Below are 23,755 nucleotides of genomic sequence, written 5' to 3' on the forward strand. Positions count from 1 at the left end.
CATAATATTAAGATTCATTCAATCATTCATTTCTTTTTTTAGCTTTGTCCCTTTATTAATCCGGGGTCGCCACAGCGGAATGAACCGCCAACTTATCCAGCACACGTTTTACGTAGCGGATGCCCTTCCAGCTGTAACCCATCTCTGGGAAAATAATATTAAGATAACTGGAGTAAAACAAAAAATACTATATTATATATACATTTAAAAAATGTTAATAACAAAAGCACAACAAAATTATACTAGTATATATGAAAACTAATCCAAACTATTACAATAGTTTACAAGTGAATTCCGTTCAAATTTACATATCTTAGTGAGATCTAAAAGGCCTGTCGATGTTTAAGTAAACTAAATAATATTAATAAACAACTTTTGCCTCTCCCGGTGAAAAAAAAACTGACCAGGCTATCATGATCTCCCATCTTGTGCAGAGCTGACTTTAGAGGGGGTTTGACAACTCTATTTGGCTGGTAAGGTGTGAGAGCTAGTGCGAGACCAGCTAAAACCATATGAACTTTAGGTCTTTAGTTCAGTGTGTGTTGTTTGTCTCCTGTAGATGGCGCGCGTGCCCGCTGGATGGGCGGAGAGTGCTGTGTGATGCGTTTCCTGCAGCTTTTAAACCCGAGTAGCGTGAATTTCAGCCTTTCTCGAAGAATAGCTTGAAGAAGAAGATGCAGTCCCTGCAGCAGAGACAGATTATCGTCCTATCACTGACCAAATTACAGTACAATACAATGATATATCAAGACGGCATACAAGGTAATCTAAACTTGAATAATTTCCGACGCATGTACAGTTGGAGCTGAACTATAGATTGTTATTGTTAGTGTGCAGGGTTTGTGGTGGCCTATGAAACACGTGTTCACCACCTCCATGCCATGAGCTTTATGATGAACCATCAAAAACGACTTGATAAAAATGTATTCGGCTTGATATAATGTACAGGTTTACTTTGTCTTTTTACCTCATGGTTAACAGAAGAAGTGGGGTTTTTTTCCACAGCTAAATATTTGGCTAACAATTTCGCATACTGTTCTGTTTTAGCTAACGTTAGCGTTTCGTAATTATTCGACATATAACTCCCCATAAATATTAATAACAAAAATGTTTTATTATTTTGCTTATGCAAAAGTTTATACCCTTTTATGCTTATAACACGGGACTGTTTAAAAAAATAGTTATCAAATATTCATGCGTCGAAGCAAAACTGACAAAGTTGGATTTATATTCACCCATTCGTTCGTTTTTAACAGTAAGAACTCGACACGCTACTTTGAATAGTCTGAAATTGCAAGTGTGACTTAAACAACATTAGCGCTTTTTTTTTTTAGTTTAAACGATGTTTTTGTTTGATAGCTAATATTTAGCAATGAAAACATTTCTGAAATTATTTTGAGAGTCCGAACGTGCAAGTATTTTTTTTTTCTTCAAGCCAATATACAAATTTGTGTTCGCTAAAGTAAAGACCGTTAAACATATGCCAATATTTTGTTCTTTTTAATAGCTTTTAGTACTGTTAATTGGAGAAATGTTTTGGGTTAATACATTTGACCCAAAAAAAGGCGCTTTAAAAGCCTCGCATGCAATTATGTTTGCCTCTGAATTATTTGACTAATTTTAATATTATAAGCTTCTTAAAAAAATAAAATAAATAAAAATCCTTTTTTTTTTTTTTTTTCTCAAAATCTATTCATTTTATGAACCTACCATATTTTATCCATAACCTACAGAAGAAGAACAAATAGTTACTAGTTGCATTATAAAAAACAACAACATGCAAATAAAAACCTGTCAGCCTTTACATTCATTTTGTGACCCCTGGGGTGAATGCATTATATAAAAACACCTTTTTTTTTTTGGAACACCAGGTTAAACTTTATCTCTGTAATCATGAATAAACTTGGGCCTATTTGTATGTGTTGGTCGTTGTATGCAAGGTTTATATATTTATAATCACCTCAGAGGAAATTGGGGGTCATGGGCACAGTTTGGGAACCCCTGACCTAGACAGAGTGTTGCTCTACTAACCTTTATGCTAGTTTTTGATGTTATGAGCAATAAATGTATTTAGAGTAATGATGACTAATTGACCCTCTTCTTCCTCAGATGTGCCACAGGAGTTTGGACGTGGGCTGCTTGCTCTCTGCGAGGTCTATACATCTGTGGAGAGCTGAGGAAAGATGCCCATTAAATGAAAGTGCGTTTAACATGCAGAAGGCGGCTGTTACCTGTCCATCAGGTACTGCATTAGCATACGAGTGCTCACTATGTCAAGAGCCCTTCTGCCTCATGAATATGCATTTATGGCTGATATTATACCTATCGGTTTACATGTTGGTGAATGAGCTTAATTCATTTTTTTTTTATTTCCTTTGGTTTATAGGATTAAATCCTGGTTGAATACAAGCTGTGGCACATAAAGCAGAAAATAATAATGTATCGCAAAGGATTGTAAGGTATGATGCTTGCGATGATCTTTTATTGCGAATAGTTTAGCAACAAGTGAATGTCAAGCTGATGTGCAATGATGACTAAAAATTGCTGAGGTCACGACCAGTGAAAGTACATAATCGCATGTATTACCTGAGCACGTTTTCATGTAGGTTTGTGTGCTTTAAGGTCTGAAGGCTCTATTTTTGACTGCTTTTCTCTCTCCGGTTTTTGCGCAGGCTATAAACTATATAAATCCAGGTGGCATAGGCTGATCCAGCAAGCTGAAGATAACCGTGGAGGGCCGAAATGCTGGGGAAAAAAAATTAATCTTATGAAGGTGGTGATGGAATAAGATTTTCACACCTACAGCACCTACCACACATGACTTTCACACTTCAGAGCGGGCTGGGAGAGAAAGCCCAGATGAACAAAAGTACATGTGTGGTTTTGGTGTTTAAGCGTGCATTAATGTTGTTGCCTAATCCTCTTTACTATGATTTATTTTTTACTATTACATAATTAATACCCACCAGAGCACCCGAACAATGAAAGCTGCAGTTATATGGGTTTTTCTTTTAATTCCCAATTTAATGCTTTAATGCTTAATTACATGTGGGTAATGTTTTCATGCATTTATAAAATGTATTTGTACACAATTAACAGTTGTTGGGTTTTTTCTTCTTTTGAGACCAACATAAAAAAAGGGAGAAGTTAAAGTATCCATTTAATAATGTACTTTTGTTCAATCTTTGCTAACTTGAAAGTGGCACTATTGTTATAATGTTGATTATTAATTGGTAGTTTAACAGTGTGTCAGTGGGATCTTAATGTCTTAAATCTCAACATTTTAGGCCCTAGTCTTAAATTTACTGAATTGTGTTGTAATTCTAAATATTTATTTATTATTATAATTTTGTATTTTTTTTTTTCAACTGGTCTTTTCCTTTTCATGTATTGCTACCCAATCTGGCCAACACCCATCTAACAATTTACCATAATGGTTTAATTTTCCTTACAATAATATTTGTTTTAAAAGTGCTCTCTGTATTTACTGCTGAGGACAGGGACCTTGACAGATTGTTGTGCATAGATTTAGTTCATTATCATGTTTGTTTTATGTTTTTATTTATTTATATATATATATATATATATATATACACACACACACGTACGTGTGTGTATGTATATACATAGATACATGCATATAAAAACAAACAAACATGATAATGAACTAAATCTACACACAATCTGTCAAGGTTCGTGTCCCCAGCAGTAAATAATGGAGGCACAATTTAATTCATAGTGGTCTTAGTATTAAATTTAAAATTTTTATGAAATCTGCAAAAACCCAGTTTAATGCTCTTGCACAAATTAAAATATCAATTTCTGAAAGATCTTGTGACGCAGATGGAGAAACTACATTCTTAAACTTATTGAGATAGGAAAACCTATTTATAATGTGAAGTCTCACTAGTTATAAATCAATTTAATTTTATTTAAGAGACAAATGCGATCAAAAGTAACCATGTCAATGCTACCGAAGTGTCCATTAAAATTAATTTGTTAACAAAATCCTTATGAAATCTTAAGTGGCACCACTATTTGCTATGTTGATTAGTAATTGGTAATATAGCAATGTTTTTTAACAAATCAATTTCCGAAGGATCATCTGACACTTAAAACAGGATTCACAGCTGAAAAAATAAATATTGAAAATATTTATTATATGGAACAAGTTTAAATTGTAAAAATATTATTTTATTTATTATTACCATTATTAGGAAAACCTACACTGTAGAAAATCTGTTAATTTCCGGTTTGGGTAATTTGTGATTCACAAGTGTTTTCCGTTTATTTACAGGTGTGAATTGTGCACCTTGATCTCTGTCGACTTCAGAAGTTAAAACTTCAACTCTCCAGTTTAACAAAGTGACTTGTATTCACTTTTAGTAGTTTAAAATAATGTATATAAAATAATATATGAAGAAATAAGTCTAAAATAACAGAAAATATACTTGCAGTTTATTACAAGGGTTTTGTACTGTTATATACAACACCAACCCAGACAACATACCACTAAAAATCCTAAGTCACTTTTTTTTTTTTACTTTTCAAGGTTAAAAGTTACCGGAAAAAAGATCAAGGTCCTATAATCCTATTCAAAAGCAGTAATAAATGGCAGAATTAATATAGAAATAAACAGCCAATTTATGGATATTTCTTACAGTGTAGCGTATTTTATCATTCTTTTATCAAATGAACTGTTTTGTTTTCTCTATATGTCAAATTTGTAATTTAACATGGTGTCAGAGAGTGACAAAAATATCTGAAATATCCTGGCAAGAAAAAGGTCATATTTTACTCCAAAAGTAAAGCCTTATTTTGCCATCATAAACATATCCATATATAAATGTTCATTATAAATCCAACCCCCCCAGATGTTCAATACCAAGCGTTTCATATGTTGCCTCAGTGCTTATTTAAATTGAAACAAATTAGCGTAATGAGTAAACACTATTGAGAAATAATGCTAATTGCAGAAGAGCTAAAAGGCATTATGTTAATGAATTTTCCAAGAACAATACTGAAAGTCTAATGGTCCTAAAATAGGCTACAACTTAATAAAATAATGTTCTATCTGTTTTGCTTTGAAGTGTGACCTGGATGCGGTATTGTGTGATATTTCTCTTCTGTATAATTATTCCTGCCCATCTGTTAAATTGTGCAGCATCTGAATTGTCACCAACAGGAGTTATATAAACTATTAAACCGAAGAAGAAAAAAAAATCCAAAGGGTGTTTGCATTTTCATTAATGTTATTAATATGCTCCTGTGGACCACAACACAAGTGCACTCAACTCAAGGAATACAAGAGTCATATGCAAATTACAGTATTCATTTCATAATGCTCTTAAAGAAACACTTAGGTTATGTAACTCAAGAAAAAATAATTCTTTTTTTATATATACTGACATCATTGGAAAAGAACTAGGAACTAAAACAAATCTGACACTGAAAGAAACAACAGTTCCATGAAACTAAACACACCACAAGTTTTCGTACATGGGATTACTCAATTTTTTCCGCCTCTTTCTCCTCCTCTTGTCCTTCCTCATAGTGCCGATACTCAGGCTTTAGTTCCCATGTGCTCTTATGAGGCCCTCTGGAATTATATACTCCAATTTCACGAAGAATCTCCTTCAGGTAAATCTGCAGGAACAAAGAATGAGAACAAAATATCCGGAATTAGGATGAGCCTATTTTTTCCACATTAGACCACTTTCCTGATTTCTTTGAGGTTCTCCCAAGATAAATATTCTATTATTTTTCAAAAACATTAATGAAATGGTTTTGAATAATAACACAATTTATATATCTGAAAAATAATGTTTGTGTGTGCCTATTTAGGGACATTTTGTCCTAAAATATTAGCTTAAAACTTCTATATTCTTCTATATAAAACTTTTTTATTCAGACATTTTAAGTTTGTCTTTTCATTCTGGTCAACTCTGGTTTTTCTGGTCAACCATAAATACAACTTAAAATACAGTAAAAGAGAACAGTTCTTTTACACAATATTCACATTAAATAAACAGAATAGTAAAAAAAAAGATTCAAAATTCAAAACAATTTAAGCATGAAAGATATCATATTTACTCAAGAAAGAAGCACATTTATTATTATCAATTAATCTAAGAGATTTAATTAAAAGAATATGATCTATTTCACATAAAAAGTCCATAAAAATTAGACTTTTTATTAAGAAACCTATTTTTGTGAAAATAAAATTTCCCAGCAAGTATAAGAAAGTTCACAGAGGCTTCTAACGACTTGTTTTGGCTTTCAAAATAACAAATATTATCCTTAAGGTTCAAATAACCACTCATATTAACCTTGAAAAAGCAATATGAACTTAAATCATTCCAAATCGATGATACATTGCATGAAAAAAGCAAGTGACAAATCTCTTCGCATTTATTTTATGACAATCTTTAAAGTGCTCATTGCTTCAAGTGATGCCACTTCCTCTAGCGGGAAACTCTAGAAGGCATTGATACATGTCATTATTCTTTTTTCATAAATTTGGGCAAAATTTTTGTATACACCAATAGTAGGATAATTATGTCAAATATGGACATATTTCTGTGAAAACTCTTATTAACATTCAAAAAAGGTTCAAATTATTTATTGGTGGGATGCGGTATTGTGTGATATTTCTCTTCTGTATAATTATTCCTGCCCATCTGTTAAATTGTGCAGCATCTGAATTGTCACCAACAGGAGTTATATAAACTATTAAACCGAAGAAGAAAAAAAAATCCAAAGGGTGTTTGCATTTTCATTAATGTTATTAATATGCTCCTGTGGACCACAACACAAGTGCACTCAACTCAAGGAATACAAGAGTCATATGCAAATTACAGTATTCATTTCATAATGCTCTTAAAGAAACACTTAGGTTATGTAACTCAAGAAAAAATAATTCTTTTTTTATATATACTGACATCATTGGAAAAGAACTAGGAACTAAAACAAATCTGACACTGAAAGAAACAACAGTTCCATGAAACTAAACACACCACAAGTTTTCGTACATGGGATTACTCAATTTTTTCCGCCTCTTTCTCCTCCTCTTGTCCTTCCTCATAGTGCCGATACTCAGGCTTTAGTTCCCATGTGCTCTTATGAGGCCCTCTGGAATTATATACTCCAATTTCACGAAGAATCTCCTTCAGGTAAATCTGCAGGAACAAAGAATGAGAACAAAATATCCGGAATTAGGATGAGCCTATTTTTTCCACATTAGACCACTTTCCTGATTTCTTTGAGGTTCTCCCAAGATAAATATTCTATTATTTTTCAAAAACATTAATGAAATGGTTTTGAATAATAACACAATTTATATATCTGAAAAATAATGTTTGTGTGTGCCTATTTAGGGACATTTTGTCCTAAAATATTAGCTTAAAACTTCTATATTCTTCTATATAAAACTTTTTTATTCAGACATTTTAAGTTTGTCTTTTCATTCTGGTCAACTCTGGTTTTTCTGGTCAACCATAAATACAACTTAAAATACAGTAAAAGAGAACAGTTCTTTTACACAATATTCACATTAAATAAACAGAATAGTAAAAAAAAAGATTCAAAATTCAAAACAATTTAAGCATGAAAGATATCATATTTACTCAAGAAAGAAGCACATTTATTATTATCAATTAATCTAAGAGATTTAATTAAAAGAATATGATCTATTTCACATAAAAAGTCCATAAAAATTAGACTTTTTATTAAGAAACCTATTTTTGTGAAAATAAAATTTCCCAGCAAGTATAAGAAAGTTCACAGAGGCTTCTAACGACTTGTTTTGGCTTTCAAAATAACAAATATTATCCTTAAGGTTCAAATAACCACTCATATTAACCTTGAAAAAGCAATATGAACTTAAATCATTCCAAATCGATGATACATTGCATGAAAAAAGCAAGTGACAAATCTCTTCGCATTTATTTTATGACAATCTTTAAAGTGCTCATTGCTTCAAGTGATGCCACTTCCTCTAGCGGGAAACTCTAGAAGGCATTGATACATGTCATTATTCTTTTTTCATAAATTTGGGCAAAATTTTTGTATACACCAATAGTAGGATAATTATGTCAAATATGGACATATTTCTGTGAAAACTCTTATTAACATTCAAAAAAGCAATACTATGAAGAAAATACATACAAATTTGTTTTAGACATGCCATGTGGTGTCTGGTTTGAACTTAGCATCTTTAGCTAAAGCACAAAATGGTGGAAATGATTATTGTTAACTCTGTTATGGTTTTAAATGACTGTAAACAATGCTGGGTTTCACACAATTCCTTTATTGTCCCAACACAAATCGATTAAGTTAACTTAATCGTTTTTACTAATTTAAGTGGATCATTAAACAATTAAGTTTTCCCCCAAAAAACCTTAAGAATTGTGTTTTCAACTCATTTTAAATAAGTACTTTAAACAAGCAGCAAAAGTCATTTTTTCAGTGAATAAGTTAAACACCAGTAACCGAATGAAATGTTCTCTATTACATTTAAGCATTGTATTTAATGTACTTAACATTAATAATGTATTTAGTTTGCTGTAAATTATACATTTGTTGCATATCATTGCAGTTTAAGGCAAATAAATGCATGAAATTTACCCACAGTTCTGGAATGACTATAATATTTATGCACTTTTGATGTAATATTCCAAAATTGATGAAAGAGTTTGCACAGTATACAGTCAAAAAAAAAATTTTACTAGTGGGTACAGGATGCTATACGTAAGCATACCAAATAAAGTAAACTGTGACATACCTAAAAATAATTCTTAATACAGTGGCCTAAAAAAACCAAAGGAAAGCAAACAGCTGCTGCAGTGTGTAACACAAAAAAATATCGACAGTACTGGCAGTGATGGGAATACTGAAAAAAATTAAATAAAATAAAATAAATAAAAATCACAATCAAGTAAAAGTACCATTAATTTTACTGCAAGTAGAGTAAAGGTATATGTGCTAAATGCTACTCAAGGTATGACTAAAATGTAGCCTTTCTAAAAGTACTCATGAATAGGCATGGGATGAGAACCGTTTTCAAGGTATATGACGGTTTGGAAAAATCAAGGTTTTAAAACCACCAAAATTTTCTGCTATACCATTTCTAAGGTATATGTAAGATTTTTTTTTCCCATTTTTCTATTTTTAGAACAACAGAATCTCCAGAAGATAATATATCCAAAGAGGCTGAAACTAATGATGATAGCGGCAGTTAATGATTCATTTGAGCCTGACATGTTTATTGTTCCAAAATATTTTAAACGTTTCTCAAAATAAAATATATTGGCTATGTCCGAAATCGACCACTACTCAGGTACTGCATTTGAATGTAAATTTACTACTCAACCGAAAAATACGTTCTATACAGTATTAATGGAGCTTGGATGTACTATGGATGCCATTTTGTTATCACTATGTGACATACCCGCTTCACTCCCGTTCATGAATTCTCTCACTGTGTATCATGGGCATTTCAGAATCTTACTGGAAGTAGTAGGTCATCCGGTTACTTTTCGCATATGGTTTTTCGTATTCTATGAATTATATTTTAAAGCAGTAATCACAATACCGTGATACCATAATATTTTCATCCAAGGTTATCATACTGTTATAATCTTATACCGACCCATGTTTACTCATATAGTAGAATAGTGGGTAGCGTGTATTACGCTGTTATTTTAATCCAACGTACACCCTGCAAATTAAAAATGCAGCTTAAGACTGATGTGTATACATGCGGAGACAAATCTGTATAACATAATGGGCAAAAATCTAGCTGTGACAATATTCTAACATGCAATTTCAACCCTAACCAACAAGCTACAACTTAGTTAGCAGTGCAAACCAAGCTTGTAAAGCACTGACATGTGTGCATGTATTTGAAAATGTAACATTCTGTTGTGCATTTAGTTAGTCTTTAAGGCCATTTGATGATTTCAGTCATCATACAGGAGGCGTCCATCTTCTCATCAGTGACATGGCAGTCTAAATAGTCTCTAAGTGAAATATTGAAGGTGTCTGAACAATGTATGGTTCAACTGAACATATGAACTATACAGAAAGTATCTGCTTTTGTTGCAACTTTTCTGATATCTGAAAATATATGGTGTAGGTTTATGTTAGAATTAAGACTGCATTTGGCTTTTGACATTTTCTTGCCATCAAACCAAACTTGTTATTTTTTTAAAAGGTTACAATTACATCATGTGTGACTAGTGCACTTTAACAAATTCTGTACTGTTTTAATGGTCAGTAGGTAGAGAGTAGGTGTCTTTTGAGGCTGTTGAAATGCATTTAATCACATGAGTAAAGTAATCTGTATTCTAATCAGTTTGACTATATGTGGAACTGGTTGTACGTGGACAAGCACAAAACATTTAAAAACCCATGTATACCTGTATTTAGTTCCATGAACTTGTGAACATATTAACAAAAACACATCTTAAAGGGATAGTTTGCACAAAAATGAACATTTACTCACTATTTACTGACTCTCGGGTGGTTCAGAAGTTTCTTTATTCACAAAAGAAGATCTTTTTAAGAAAGATGATAACCATTGACTTCCATAGTACAAAAAACAAATATCATGGTTACAGTTGTCCAGCATTCTTCAAAATATCTTCTTTTGTGTTTAACAGAAACAAGGAAATCAAAAAGGTTTGGAGCAAGTGAAGGGTGAGTAAATGATTACAGAAATTTCATTTTGGGTGAGTTAATCCTTTAATACCAACAGGGCCTATTCTATAAATGACAAAGACTTTATGAAAGTACTAAATTCTTTATTTAGCTTCACAGTAGCACTAGCTAATCTATCCACTAAGTGGCAAGACCGCTGTGGGAAGTAACAATTTCAGTTTCTTTTAGTTATGACTCATCTGGACTTCAGATCACATTTATTTTTCTTCAATCCTTCAGGGAGACAGAGACTGTAGTCAAGTGGCAATTATTCATAGGCTCTTCAAGAGCTCACTTGTCTATGGTAATATAATCAACACCAAGTCCATGTAGGATATTTGTGATTCATTGTTTCTTGGTTTGAATCTCAATCATATACGATTACTGATACAAAAGAGAAGCAAATGAGAGGATTTCAAAATTACAATCATGAAAAAGTCATTTTGTTGAAGATTCCTGAAAACAAATATTTGATTTAAAGGGTTAGTTCACCCAAAAATCTAAATATAGTCTAAATTTACTTTTACTCTCAGAGTTCCAATCTATATTTCTATCTGATCCTTTCTATTCTATAATCAAATTGAAGATATTAAACTATTGACTTCTATAGTAGGAAAAACAAATACTACAAATTCAAAAACTGTTTCCATCACCCTGTGATAATGCACATTTAGAAATATTGCATAATAAACAAGCGATGGGAACGCCAATTTTTAAAATTTATTTATTTATTTTTTTACACTGTCTTAAAGTGATTTTGCACTTGTGCGAAATAAATAATAGAAGATGGAAGCACATTTACCACATAAACTCTCTTGATTCAAACATCACACCCAAGTGACTAATTAGCTGTCTCTATTATGCTCACCTTATTTACTGTTGGTTACTATGCTACCAATACTACAGTCAGCCTCTCTAACAACTTGATGGAAACACCTCATTTGCATTCAGGACATTTTTTTTCTTTTTGAAAACCTGAAATCTTGAAAAGATTCACTTTATGTTAGGATGGAAACCTGGTTTTTAAATTTTAGATGGTTATCCTGCTGAAAGTAGTGATTACAATATGATACACCGCAGTCATAAATAGATGGACATGATTAGTGACAATACCCTGCTAAAGGGTAGCCTAAAGGGCCAATGTATCCATGGTTTCATGGCGTTTACCGAAATTCACACAAGATATCAAGACTGGTTAGATTAGCCAACCTTTTTTGTCCTACTGTTGTCCAGTTTTGGTGAGTCTGTGAATTCTAGTCATTTTACTGTTGTTAGCTGACAGAAGTTTCAGTGCTGTGCACTTTTGTTGCTGTAGCTCACCTGCTTTAAGGTTGTTCAGAGATGATGTTCTGAGTTGCAGCTTAGGTGCCATTTACACTAGACTAGTGCATTTCCTTTTAAAAATGCATATAACGTTTTGTTATGGCATCCACTCTATACATCCTGTATTTTTTTGACTGGCAAAAATGTAGCATTTTAAAGATGCTAAACCCCTATTTTATTTAGCTTTAACCCCACTTCAGAGTGGTTTTGTGCAACTGGCAAGTGGCATGTACCGTGTGAATGACAACAATATATGTGCATGCCCAGTGAGTGTAAGTGGCATCATGCATTAAGTCTACACTAAAGTCTCACTATCTGACTAAAGTCTTGTCGCCTATCCAAGTTTTAGGAACAACAAATAGTAACTTGACTTCTAGTTGATCATTTGGTATCAGAAGTGTGAAAGGCTTATATGAAAGGCAAAGGCCTCTAGATTATGCTTATTTTACCAAAATAAAATATGATCATGCCTTAATTTTTAATTATTTAATTAGGACAGTAAGGTCTGACTTTGCTCAGACAAAAGTCTTGTCACTTAACATAAATAATGTACAGCATAGTACATAAGGTCATGGTGCAGTGAAAAAGGAATTAATATTGTGTAAGATTCCCATGAGCTTGGATGACTGCATCCATACATCTCTGCAATGACTCAAATAACTTATTAATAAAGTCATCTGGATTGGCAAAGGAAGCGTTCTTGCAGGACTCCCAAAGTTCATCAAGATTCTTTGAATTCATCAATAATAGCTTAATAATGTTCATGTCTGGTGACTGAGCTGGCCAATGCTGGAGCACCTTAACCTTCTTTGCTTTCAGGAACTTTGATGTGGAGGCTGAAGTATTAGGAGTGCTGTCTTGCTGAAGAATTTGCCCTCTCCTATGGTTTGTAATGTAATAGGCAGCACAAATGTCTTGATACCTCAGGTTGTTGATGTTGCCATCCACTCTGCAGATCTTTCGCACGCCCCCATACTGAATGCAACCACAAACCATGATTTTTACTTCTCCAAACTTGACAAATTTCTGTGAGATTCTTGAGTCCATGCGGGTTCCATAGGTATTCTGCAGTATTTGGGATGACTGAGATGCAGTTCAACAGATGATTTATCTGAAAAATCTACCTTCTGCCACTTTTCCAAATGATCAACTAAACATCAAGTTATTATTTGTTGCTCTAACTACTGGAATCGACGACAAAACTTTTGTCAGGTAGTGTATGCAGTCTGGATTTTCATTCTAAAAGAAATTTTTAAAAATGAGAATACACTAGTATACACGCAGCCTTTCTGTTGTTTTTCTATCTGCCCATAGCAGTTTAGCTATTCCCCCCTGTCCTTTGGCATTATCAATGCATTTTCACCCACAGAACAGCTGCTCACAGTTTCTATTTTTTTACCACTCTAGAGATGGTTGTGTGTGAAACTCCCAGTAGACTAGCAGTTTCAGCAAATATTCAGACCAGTCCATCTGCCACCAACAACTATGCCATTTAAAATTACCTTTTTTTTCTCCCATTCTTATGCTCGATTTGAACTTCAGGAAATAATCTTGACCACTTCTACATGCATAAAATCCATTGCATTGCTGCTAAATTGAATGACTGATTAGATATTTGTGTTCACAATCAGTTGAACTGGTGCAAGTGAACTGGTAAAGTGGGGGGTCAGGGAATAGTATTGGGGGGAAAAAAAATCAATAAACCAATAGAGTACACTTTTCTATGAATGTGTTAAGTACATGCTTTGTGATATGTAAAAGTTTTTCTATTAAGTTTTGTTGTGCTTTAAAGAAACACTTTTATTTTGAGATCTTGACTAAAATACCTAAAGCATAATTTTCAAAGAAAATAAAACAAAAACTATTAATGAAAGACACTTAAATAGATGAAATTAAAAAATAATAATAATTCTGTTATTAATTACTAAAACCGAAGACCTTTGTTCATCTTTGGATTACAAATTGCGATAGTCATTTATTCATTTTCTTTTGGCTTAGTTCCTGTTTTATCCGGGATCACCACAGAGGAACGGACCACCAACTTCTCTGGCATATGTTTTACGCAGCGGATGTCTTTCCAGCCACAACCCAGCACTGGGAAACGAATTATGATATTTTTCATGAAATCTGAGAGCTCCCAGCAGGCACAGGATGTCAACATGATGTCAAATTGACATTGGGGACATTGCATTTTGGGTGGAAATGGAAATTTGGTCACTTTCCAACACAACCTAAAACCAACCAAATATCAACGTCATCTGACGTTGTTATTGGACATCAAAATATCGTTATCCTTAGACACTGGCTAGACAATGAATTTTGGTCACCCGACATCACGCCCTAAATCTAACCTAATATTAACATTTTATTATGTTGTGTGCCTGTTGGTCTTCCTTACCATCCATAGAACCGACTAGTTCAAAGTCAAGAAAGGAACCAAAAAAATTGTAAAAACATCATATTCAGTAGTTCAACCTGAATGTTATGAAGCTATGAGAATATTTACACAACTTTATTATTCAAATTCTTTCCCCAGTGTCAGTATATTGCGCACATTTACAAGCACTGTGAAATGAAGGCATTTGAGAATACAGTTAGCTTTTTGGTACCTTTTGACAGTGGAAACGGCCATAAAAGCGTACCGAACCATACCATACCACTTAGTGAACACGGGCCATTAGGTACCTTTCTGGAGTCAGGACCAATGGAGGATGAGGAAGCTTTTGCATTTCATCTAAAATATCTCAATTTGTATTTTGAAGAATACAAATAAAAAAATACTATTTACTCACTATTTAATCACCTGCAAGTGGTTCCAAAAATGTATGAGTTTATATATTCTGTTAAATACAAAATATCTTTTTTTTTGTGTTCAACAAAACAAAGAAACTCTGAACTGTCCTTTTAAGCACATAGCCATTTTAAAAGTAGCTGAAGTGTAGGCCTACTCTTTTCCACAAGAGGAAGCACAAGCTCTGGGTTCATCCAGCGCAGTGTTTGTAAGTTCAATCGCCTTGAGCTGAACAACTCACCACTGGTTGCTTAGTGATGTCCACCAGGTCTCTGATGTTGTAGAACTGGTGCTTCTCAAAGGCAGAGAAGAGCATTTCCAGAACCTTCTGCTTGTCAGCTCGTGCACGCTTGCCTTCCTCTTTCTTTCTCTTCTCATGTTCCAACTGAACAGAAGCAAAAGCAACCCTTAATGATCATTTGCAATTGCTATATATGTTATAATATTACACACACATTCATACTTACATTATGACTGTGGTTGGACACAGGTTTATAATTGGTTGTGATGGCTTTGTCAAGCCTCTGGGAAAAACGAAGAGGTTTGGTGGATTCTTCGATCTGCAGCCTGAAAATAAAAGCGACACTTGCAGATGGTCTAATCAGATGTTTTATTTTTTTTTCAATCAAACATTGACTTACTTTTTTAATTTCATGTAGCTCTCACTGACTGCCGGTCTGCATTCGGCTCGCTGCACAACCATTCCTTCGAGAGCTATCTTGTCTGTAAAACACAGATGTTTTCTTTTTTATTATTGCTCATACATAGTGTGAGTAAATGCTGCTGCTTCTTTTTTTATACAAGTTCATTTTTTAACATTACACAGCCATGCTTATAAACCATGTGTCATGCATTACGCACATTAATACAACAGAGAATGTGACAATTCACTCTAGAATTAGTTGGTTATCACTATGATATTAATTTTTGACAAATGATTCTTTTTATAACATTGTACAGTTATGTTTATTCACAGTGACTCATTGAATGACGCATTGCACAGTCATTTAAACAAAGAGACAGTTTACACTCAAAATTGATTTGGTCACTTTATTTTAAGGTACAATTCTTGCTATTAACAAACAATACAATTCTTGCTATTAACAAACTCTTAACTATGATTTTTGCTCAATAATGTGTGAATTTGCTGCTTATTTACAGATATTGTTAGGTTTAGGTATTAGGGACAAAGAATCAGATCATTTAGAACATGTACTTTATAAATACTAAAAAACAGCCAATATCTAAATTATAAGCAGGTTTTAAGCCACTAGTTAATAGTGAGAATTTATATTCAAACTAAACTGTTACCTTTTTATTATCATCATCATTATCCTCATCATCATCATCATCATCAACTATTGCTTTACAGAGATATATCTCTAGCGCGTACACAAGCCAGAAGAATGAAAACAAAGAATTGCCATTTTTAAATACACAGCTGAGACATTACATCGTAGTAATATATACATATAATAACGAGCCATGGTCGACCTGAGCCTATCCAAACCTTGTTGCTGTCTTGATGAACAGCCACAAAGCCAAGAAGAAGAGCAGAATCTACCCTGTGCCCCGTCATTGTTTACAAGGCAGTCTAAAGCATGAGCGGTTTCGCTTTCGTCTGCATCTATATTTGAAATAACAAACTTCTTGAGCTGCTGATAATATCATGCCCGTGATTATTGAAGTGCTTCTGACATCTGATCCTTTCATAAACAGACCAACATGAGAGTGAAGCATGAAAAAACAAAGGAGAAGCCGGAAAAAACAAAGGAGCAAATAATTTTTTTCAGCAACCTAAATCATGAACAAACAGCCATGTTTAACTATCATCACCACCTTTTGGACTATTGTGAACTCGGAGTGACAGAAATACTTTCTAACAGAGGTTACATGTGCTGGTGAAGATTAAAGATACAGATGAGAGGTTTACACTGACTGTGGACTTCATGCTACGTGTTATTTTGAACCCAAATCAGGACTAAATGTATGTTGTGTGTAGTTTTTCTGTAACATATTGGAGACTGCAAGTGGCTGTATGTGTTCATATACGTTTTATTTATTTATTTATTTTATGTAATTGCAGACGTTGCAGTAGGCTATTTTGAACTGCAAGAGAATGATGTTGACTGAAACTTTATCATTGGTACCCTTTTGGCAGTGAAAACGCAAGCCTGATAAAGGTCACCCATACCGTACTGTACCACTCAGTGGAAACGGGCGATTAGAAACATCCGGATGCATTTATTACAATAAGAGGTCATATGATCGCCATGTATCATCCACAGTTCAAGCTAAATTTTGCTTAATTTTATAAGCATTTACACATCCGCTGAGTAAATCTTGTTTTTCTCTAATTATGCCTTTTATAACACTGAACATTGTTATGCATCACATTCTCACATAAAAGGCTGACTAACGCCAACAAAAAATGTATTTTATCTCATCAATTACCCATACGGTGAATCAGTGATACTTGTTTTTTTAACGAATTACCCCTTTTCTATGTTACTCACAACGTGTCAAGCTCTCGTACAAAAAATTGAGGCGAATCTAATTAAAACTTTTGTGAGGACAATTAATGGCTTCGCTTTGTGCTAAAGCATTAGCATACTTCAACAGCAAGCACTCTCTAATAAAAGCGTTGGCACAAAACCCCTCTTTTAAAAGTGACAATTGGAATACTGTGATTCAACCAGGTGGTTTTTATGGCGCTATTCTGAAGTGTTTGACTTTTGTATATATATAAAAAAAAATTGATGTGGTCAACTAGTCATGAATGACGATGATTTGAATCAAAGCCCAATCAGTCTCCCTCCAGTGGAATGGCATTGTGTTGCGCTGAGTTCATTTGAAGTCCGCCTAATGCTTTTATTGATTGTATTAATTGTACAGCGGTGCCTGTACTACCTTGTGGTTATTGTCCCTGAGGCCTTTTAAAAGGGCAGAAATTTTTCCCTTACAAAATCCATCAGAGCAGCACTAATGCGCACAATTATTGTCAATTATTGCCAGATGAGCGTTAGAGCACTTGTTGGAGTAACTCCATAAAAAACGCCCACTTGTGTTTCACAACTTCAACAAAGCATCCATTTTCCTCGCAATTACCCAGAGGCTATGAAGAGGGGTCAGGGCACACAGAGACCTCAAGGTTCGCATCTCCTCTGCTCGGCCCCTCCCTGAACGTCACATGACTTGCGCTATCTTATGAGGCCGATAACATTACATAAGTATTTCCACACATGAATGTTGGCTCTGAATGGAGTGGGACTGTGTTTGGGGGTGGCACGAGTTGCTCAAACCTATGGTGGGCTGCAGATCCGATGCCGAGATGATAGCGAGGTTACGGGGGTCGGTCTTCCACCTCCTCACAAGATCCCACTAGTTTGACTTCCTTAGAGACGAGAGCAATAACATCCTGAGCCCTCAGCAGGACACAGCCTCTCTACCTCCACTCACACACCCACCCGCAGGCAGAGCTTCAATCCCCACGTCTCTTCATCAGCATACAGAAGCAGAGAAGCGAGCCTTTTCAACGCCTCAAGATCTCTTCAACTTGTTGCTCACCCGGTGCCTGTTGAATGTGAAATTAATCTAGCATCACATACAGTCAGTGTTGAGCAAGCTACTTGACAAATGTAGTGAGCTAAGCTATTAGCTACTCTACTTAAAATGTAGCTTAAGTATACTAAAAGCTACCCTCTGGGAAATGTAGCAAGCTAAGCTAAAAGCTACTTGCCAAAATATCTCCAACTTCTCCCACAGTCCGAAGACATGTGCTATAGGTGAATTGGCCAAATCAATGTGTATGGGTGTTTCCCATTGATTGGTTGCACCTGGAAGGGCATCTGTTGTGTAAAACATGCTGGATAAGTTGGCGGTTCATTCCATGGTGGCGACTAAGAAGGACTAAGTTGAAAAGAAAATGAATGAATGAATGAATGAATGAATGAATGAATGAACATTGTATCATTAGTAACTATTCAAGTTTATTTGTATAATGTTTTTTACAATAATTGTTGTTTCAAATCAGCTTTACAGAAGGTGTAAATTATTACATTACAATCAAATTAAAATCAAATATAATTATATATAGGCATCATTACCCTGCAATTGTACAGCATATAGTAAAAGTACCACAACAAATTAATTTGAGTACTTCATAATTGTGTAGTTCAAAATTGTTATAGTATTTCCTATAAATTATTAAAAAAAATTTTGTATGTTGATGCACTTGGGCAAATTTGCAGGACAAACTACAGCTTAATTTAAAAGCAACTCAACTAACAAAAGACATTTAAAAATCAAAGCAGCTTTAACAAAAGCACAGCATCAGAATTAACGTTCCTGCATCTTAACCATAGACTGTAAAAGATATGAACGTAGTATCCGTGACGTCACCTATAGATTTCTGAAGAAAGCAAAAGAAGCTACAAGTAGGCGTGGCCACACATTGCCATTTTGTTCGCACGTCATCGCACCGACCGGGGATACCAAACAAGGGCAAAGAGGCGGAGCGTGAGCAGAGCTTGCTTGCTAGCATTTTGCTAAGACAGGCTTTTCTTTGGAGAAATGCTTAACAATTCATTACCTGCAACTCGTTTGTGTTCTGACCGCATGTGCTTGGTTGTACACTATGTTAATAAAGTGTTTAGACTTTTAAATACACTGCTGTAATACATTGAGCCACTAAGCATTGTTCTTATGACGTTTTTCTACAGAAGGAAAACGTGAATTACTTCCAAACACTTCAAATATACAGTTGAAGTCAGAAGTATTAGCCCCCATTTATTTATTTATTTTTTTAAATATTTCCTAGATGATGTTTAACAGAGCAAGGAAATTTTCACAGTATGTCTGATAATATTTTTTCAAAATTATTAGCCCCTTTCAGCTATTATTTTTCGATAGTCTACAGAACAAACCATCATTATACAATAAGTTGCCTACTTACCCTAACTTGCTTAGTAAAGCTAATTAACCTATTTAAGCCTTTAAATGTCACTTTAAGCTGTATAGAAGTGTCTTGAAAAATATCTAGTAAAATATTATTTACTGTCATCATGGCAAAGATAAAATTAATCAGTTATTAGAAGTGAGTTATTAAAACTATTATGTTTAGAAAGGTGTTTTAAAAATCTTCTCTCCATTAAACAGAAATTGGGAAAAAAATAAAAAGGGAGGCTAATAATTCAGGGGGGCTAATAATTCTGACTTCAACTGTAGTCTGTTTTAGGAAATGCAGCGCTATTTATGAAATCCAGGCATAACACTGTATGACAACAATTAAGATGACTGTTCAATAGCATACAGCTAATCAATCTGTTAGATGTGCATTCAAGTTCTAAAGAAAGATATAAATGATAAATTATGCTAAATAAAACAAATACATTTATAGATATGTACTTCTCGAGGTATGGTCACGGGGAATCCTGCTTCAGAAATAACATCTTTAGTCTCAGTCATCTTTCTGTTAAGAAAGTTTCTCATGTTAGCCTAACTGCTTGGCGACCGGAGCGAATGGTGTCAGTAATGCACCAAAACGTTTGTCGATGACAACAAACAGGAAGAAGAAGAAATCATCATTCACGATATCATATGGATTTATTTTCATCGGCTAAACACCAGCCTCACAGCTCTGTGAATCTATGATCAGTCAATGTAGCTTGTGTGGACGCTACTGCACTACTTAACTAAAAAATAGCTTCAATCTTGAAAAGCTATTTGATTTAGAAAGCTACCACCACGCTGCTGAAAAATATAGTTAAGCTAGTGGCATCACTACTTGTAGCAACGCTGCTTCCCAACACTGCACACAGTTCAAGTGCTCAAGGTGCCATACTCTGCATTGAATAAATAATGTTCTGATATCTACGTAGTTGGTATGTGGCTTAGGTACGTTCAAATATTCTCCAAAAACGAGTTTATATACTTTTTTAATACCTTATAAAATACCCCTCAGAAGCTTGAGTTTGACCATATTTGGAAGGATCATGAATATCAATGAGCTCTGCTCTGACACTGGCAAGTTAATACCTGCTCTCTCTCTTTCTTACACACACAAACACACACACGCACTCAGATATCTCTTATTTTTTAAAAAAATATTTTAACGAACTGAGTAGATGCCTTGTTAAATCTTTTTAACGGATGCGAGTAAACATTTTAGCTAGATGCATGGAGTGAATGAAATATCTAATATAAGCAACCTGGTTTGCTCCTGGGTTGTGTTGAGGATTAAATATAGGTTAATTTATATTCATACTCGCTAAATGGAACAGGCAGTGATGTGTTTACAGTTTTATTTAAAGCTTTATTGTATAAAGAAACAAGGCAGGAATTAATATCAACCTCTGCATAAACAGATGAGTTTTATTAGCATCGTTTCTGTCCAGAAAAATCACAGCAAGTGCTGAGTAATATAGCACGATGATGCATTAATGTGCATTAAACACTTGTATTCAACAGTGTGCATGCGGTTGTTGCCTCAGTGGTGTAAATGAATACATTTTTAATCTGTATATCCTGCATTTTGCGTTGTGACGGCTGTGAACAGACAGCTGGCTGAGAAAAAGTGGAAAAAATGTGTTTGAGGCTCACGATATGTCATTTCTTTTACTGAACTCTTATTTTTCAGCTATGCCTAGGTATGTTCAGATTTTAATTATATTAGACCTTTGATGTATGCTTTTCAATTAAGTTTTTTATATTAAGAACCACACTCTGAAATAGTATCGGCTTCGACACAGAGATTTGCGAAGCACCATAACACTGAGAAGACTGGCTAAAGCACAATAACAGTTGTAATCATTTTAAAGAACTCTCAGGGAGATGGGGGAGATATTTTTGGGACGAGATCTGCCAGTAAAATAATAATAAGACTCTTAATCGCATGCCTCAGAGGCATCTGTGGCACAATTTCTCCTCGCTCTACCTCTGCTGGCTCCATTTCCACATGTGTATTGAAATACTGTGCACTTGATAGCTTAGTGTCTGAAAACAGTATGCAAACAAGTGAACAAATGTACAAAAATATCCAAACTCAAGTTACTTGAATTTCATTGCATTGGATATACAATCGTTTATCTTAGCAGGTCTCAAGGTCATTGTTAGGGTAAATATCATTCAAAAGTGAATGTTCAGTTCGCCTGAGAGATCATGAGATGCGAGTAGTCTTAAAGGCACAGGCCAATTATGGTCTCATATGTGCCCAGCCATACAGCCATACTGTACGTGTCTGGCTCTTTATTTTGAATCAGAATGTTTCCATGACAACAACATAAAAGCAAAATTCATACTTAAGAAAATTCAGCTGTTAAGACTGTGGTAGAAAAACAAACAAACAGAGAACATGTATAAACATCGAAGGCATGTTGAACGATGATTCAGTTTGAAAAGCTACAGATAGATTACTTCACTGGCCAAAATTAATGATGATGCACCACTGGATTTTTACAAACCAACGTTGGGTTAATATTTTGAACTCCATTTAAATTACACTATGTAATCCAAGAGTGGGGTTGTCTATATTTGGCCCAACATTGGATTACAACAACCCAGCATTTTAGAATATAGTATTTAGTACTGGAATTGTTCAGACTTGTCAAGTTTGGTTTGATTAAAACCAATTCAAATAAAATTGCTTTGCTAGCGCAATTCATTTGAAGTGTGAATGCTGGTATCTAGTCCTTGGTTTCAAAGAACACTTCAAAATGAAATGGAACAAAGTCACACGATGCTACCATAAAAAAAACAAAATGCTCAAGCATTTGTGTTTTTTCTCATCACAGTTGTGATATTGCCTATTTTATTTTAACACAGATGCTGGAAACATATACCCTTGAAGAGGAATTTTGTTTGTGTGTGCAAAGAAGAAATTCCTGGTGCTGTTCTGACTTTTTGTTTTAAACACACATTATTATCATCTTCACGACCTCAACTAATAATGTCACTGCATGCATTAGAGCACAAACGACAATTTTCTTTAATTTGAAGCTTTGCCCTTTTCGAAATTATCTTATTTTTCATCATGTATATTGTGATGCACAGTATAAACAAAGACTTAAATGAGATATGAGAAAAGGAGCACTGATTTATAAAAGATTTTCCAATTCCTTACAGTTACTGGTGTTTATCTGGCATTTGGTGGTAATCTCTATTTAATCTCTGTTTTCGGTGACTTTTCAAGGTGGTGAGCCATCCTAAAGTGATGAAAAACCTCTGACAGCAGATGAAGAACAAATGGATGAGCCTTTCAGTTGATTATTACAAATGTGAATATGCCTAGAATATGTTTTTCATAATGTCACAAACTCATTTGCCTCATTTTAAATGATTAAATGCTTTAAATTTAGAAAACACTTTCAAATTCCTCACAGTTATTGGTGTTTATCTGGCATTTGGTGGTAATCTCTATTCAATCTCTGTTTTCAGTGACTCAAGGTGGTGAGCCATCCTAAAGTGATGAAAAACCTCTGACAGCAGATGAAGAACAAATGGATGAGGCTTTCAGTTGATCATTGAACATGAATATTTCGCCTACTCATTTAAGCCTCATTTGAAATGCTTAAATGCTTAAATAAAATCAAAAACTTGAAACAATCAGAATAAAACAATAAAAAATGCATTACAGAAAAATGCAGTTAAAATGCATTACAGAATAGTCTGAATGGTAAAGATCCAGTTAATCAACGCTTCCAGAAAGATCTAGTAAGAAAAGTTTTAATTGAAGCACAGCTGTCACAAAGAAGACCCCATAGAGCACCATTGTTGAAAAAAAACTGCATGTGCAGAATCTGTTAAAATTTGCCAAGGCAAACATTGACTAAAAAATGTGGACTGATGAGTGTAAAAATGTTCATTTTGGATCTGGTGGTCACTGACAGGTACCAAGCACAAGCCTCATTTCAGTGTAAAAACTGAAGCATGATGGTTCAAAAATCA

General features: G+C 34.2%; 1 protein-coding gene and 1 long non-coding RNA gene across 2 annotated transcripts in view; one reads left to right on the forward strand and one right to left on the reverse strand.

The window, feature by feature from the left end:
* Positions 1–635: 635 nt before the first annotated feature.
* Positions 636–3,092, forward strand: LOC130234680 (uncharacterized). Its single transcript, XR_008838329.1, has 4 exons — positions 636–762; positions 2,110–2,242; positions 2,387–2,459; positions 2,673–3,092. It is a non-coding gene; the product is annotated as an uncharacterized LOC130234680 (long non-coding RNA).
* Positions 3,093–6,984: 3,892 nt separating this feature from the next.
* gtf2f2b (general transcription factor IIF, polypeptide 2b) overlaps positions 6,985–23,755 on the reverse strand; it is a 44,223-nt gene continuing 27,452 nt past the window's right edge. The window contains exons 5-8 of the mRNA XM_056465044.1: positions 15,454–15,535; positions 15,280–15,379; positions 15,054–15,197; positions 6,985–7,178 (exon numbers count right to left, since the gene is read on the reverse strand). Of these exons, the coding sequence (XP_056321019.1) occupies positions 7,038–7,178; positions 15,054–15,197; positions 15,280–15,379; positions 15,454–15,535 (467 nt within the window). The 3' untranslated portion in view covers positions 6,985–7,037. The remainder of the gene's footprint in view (positions 7,179–15,053; positions 15,198–15,279; positions 15,380–15,453; positions 15,536–23,755) is intronic.

Source organism: Danio aesculapii, chromosome 9, assembly GCF_903798145.1.
Source record: "Danio aesculapii chromosome 9, fDanAes4.1, whole genome shotgun sequence".
NCBI lineage: Eukaryota > Metazoa > Chordata > Actinopteri > Cypriniformes > Danionidae > Danio > Danio aesculapii.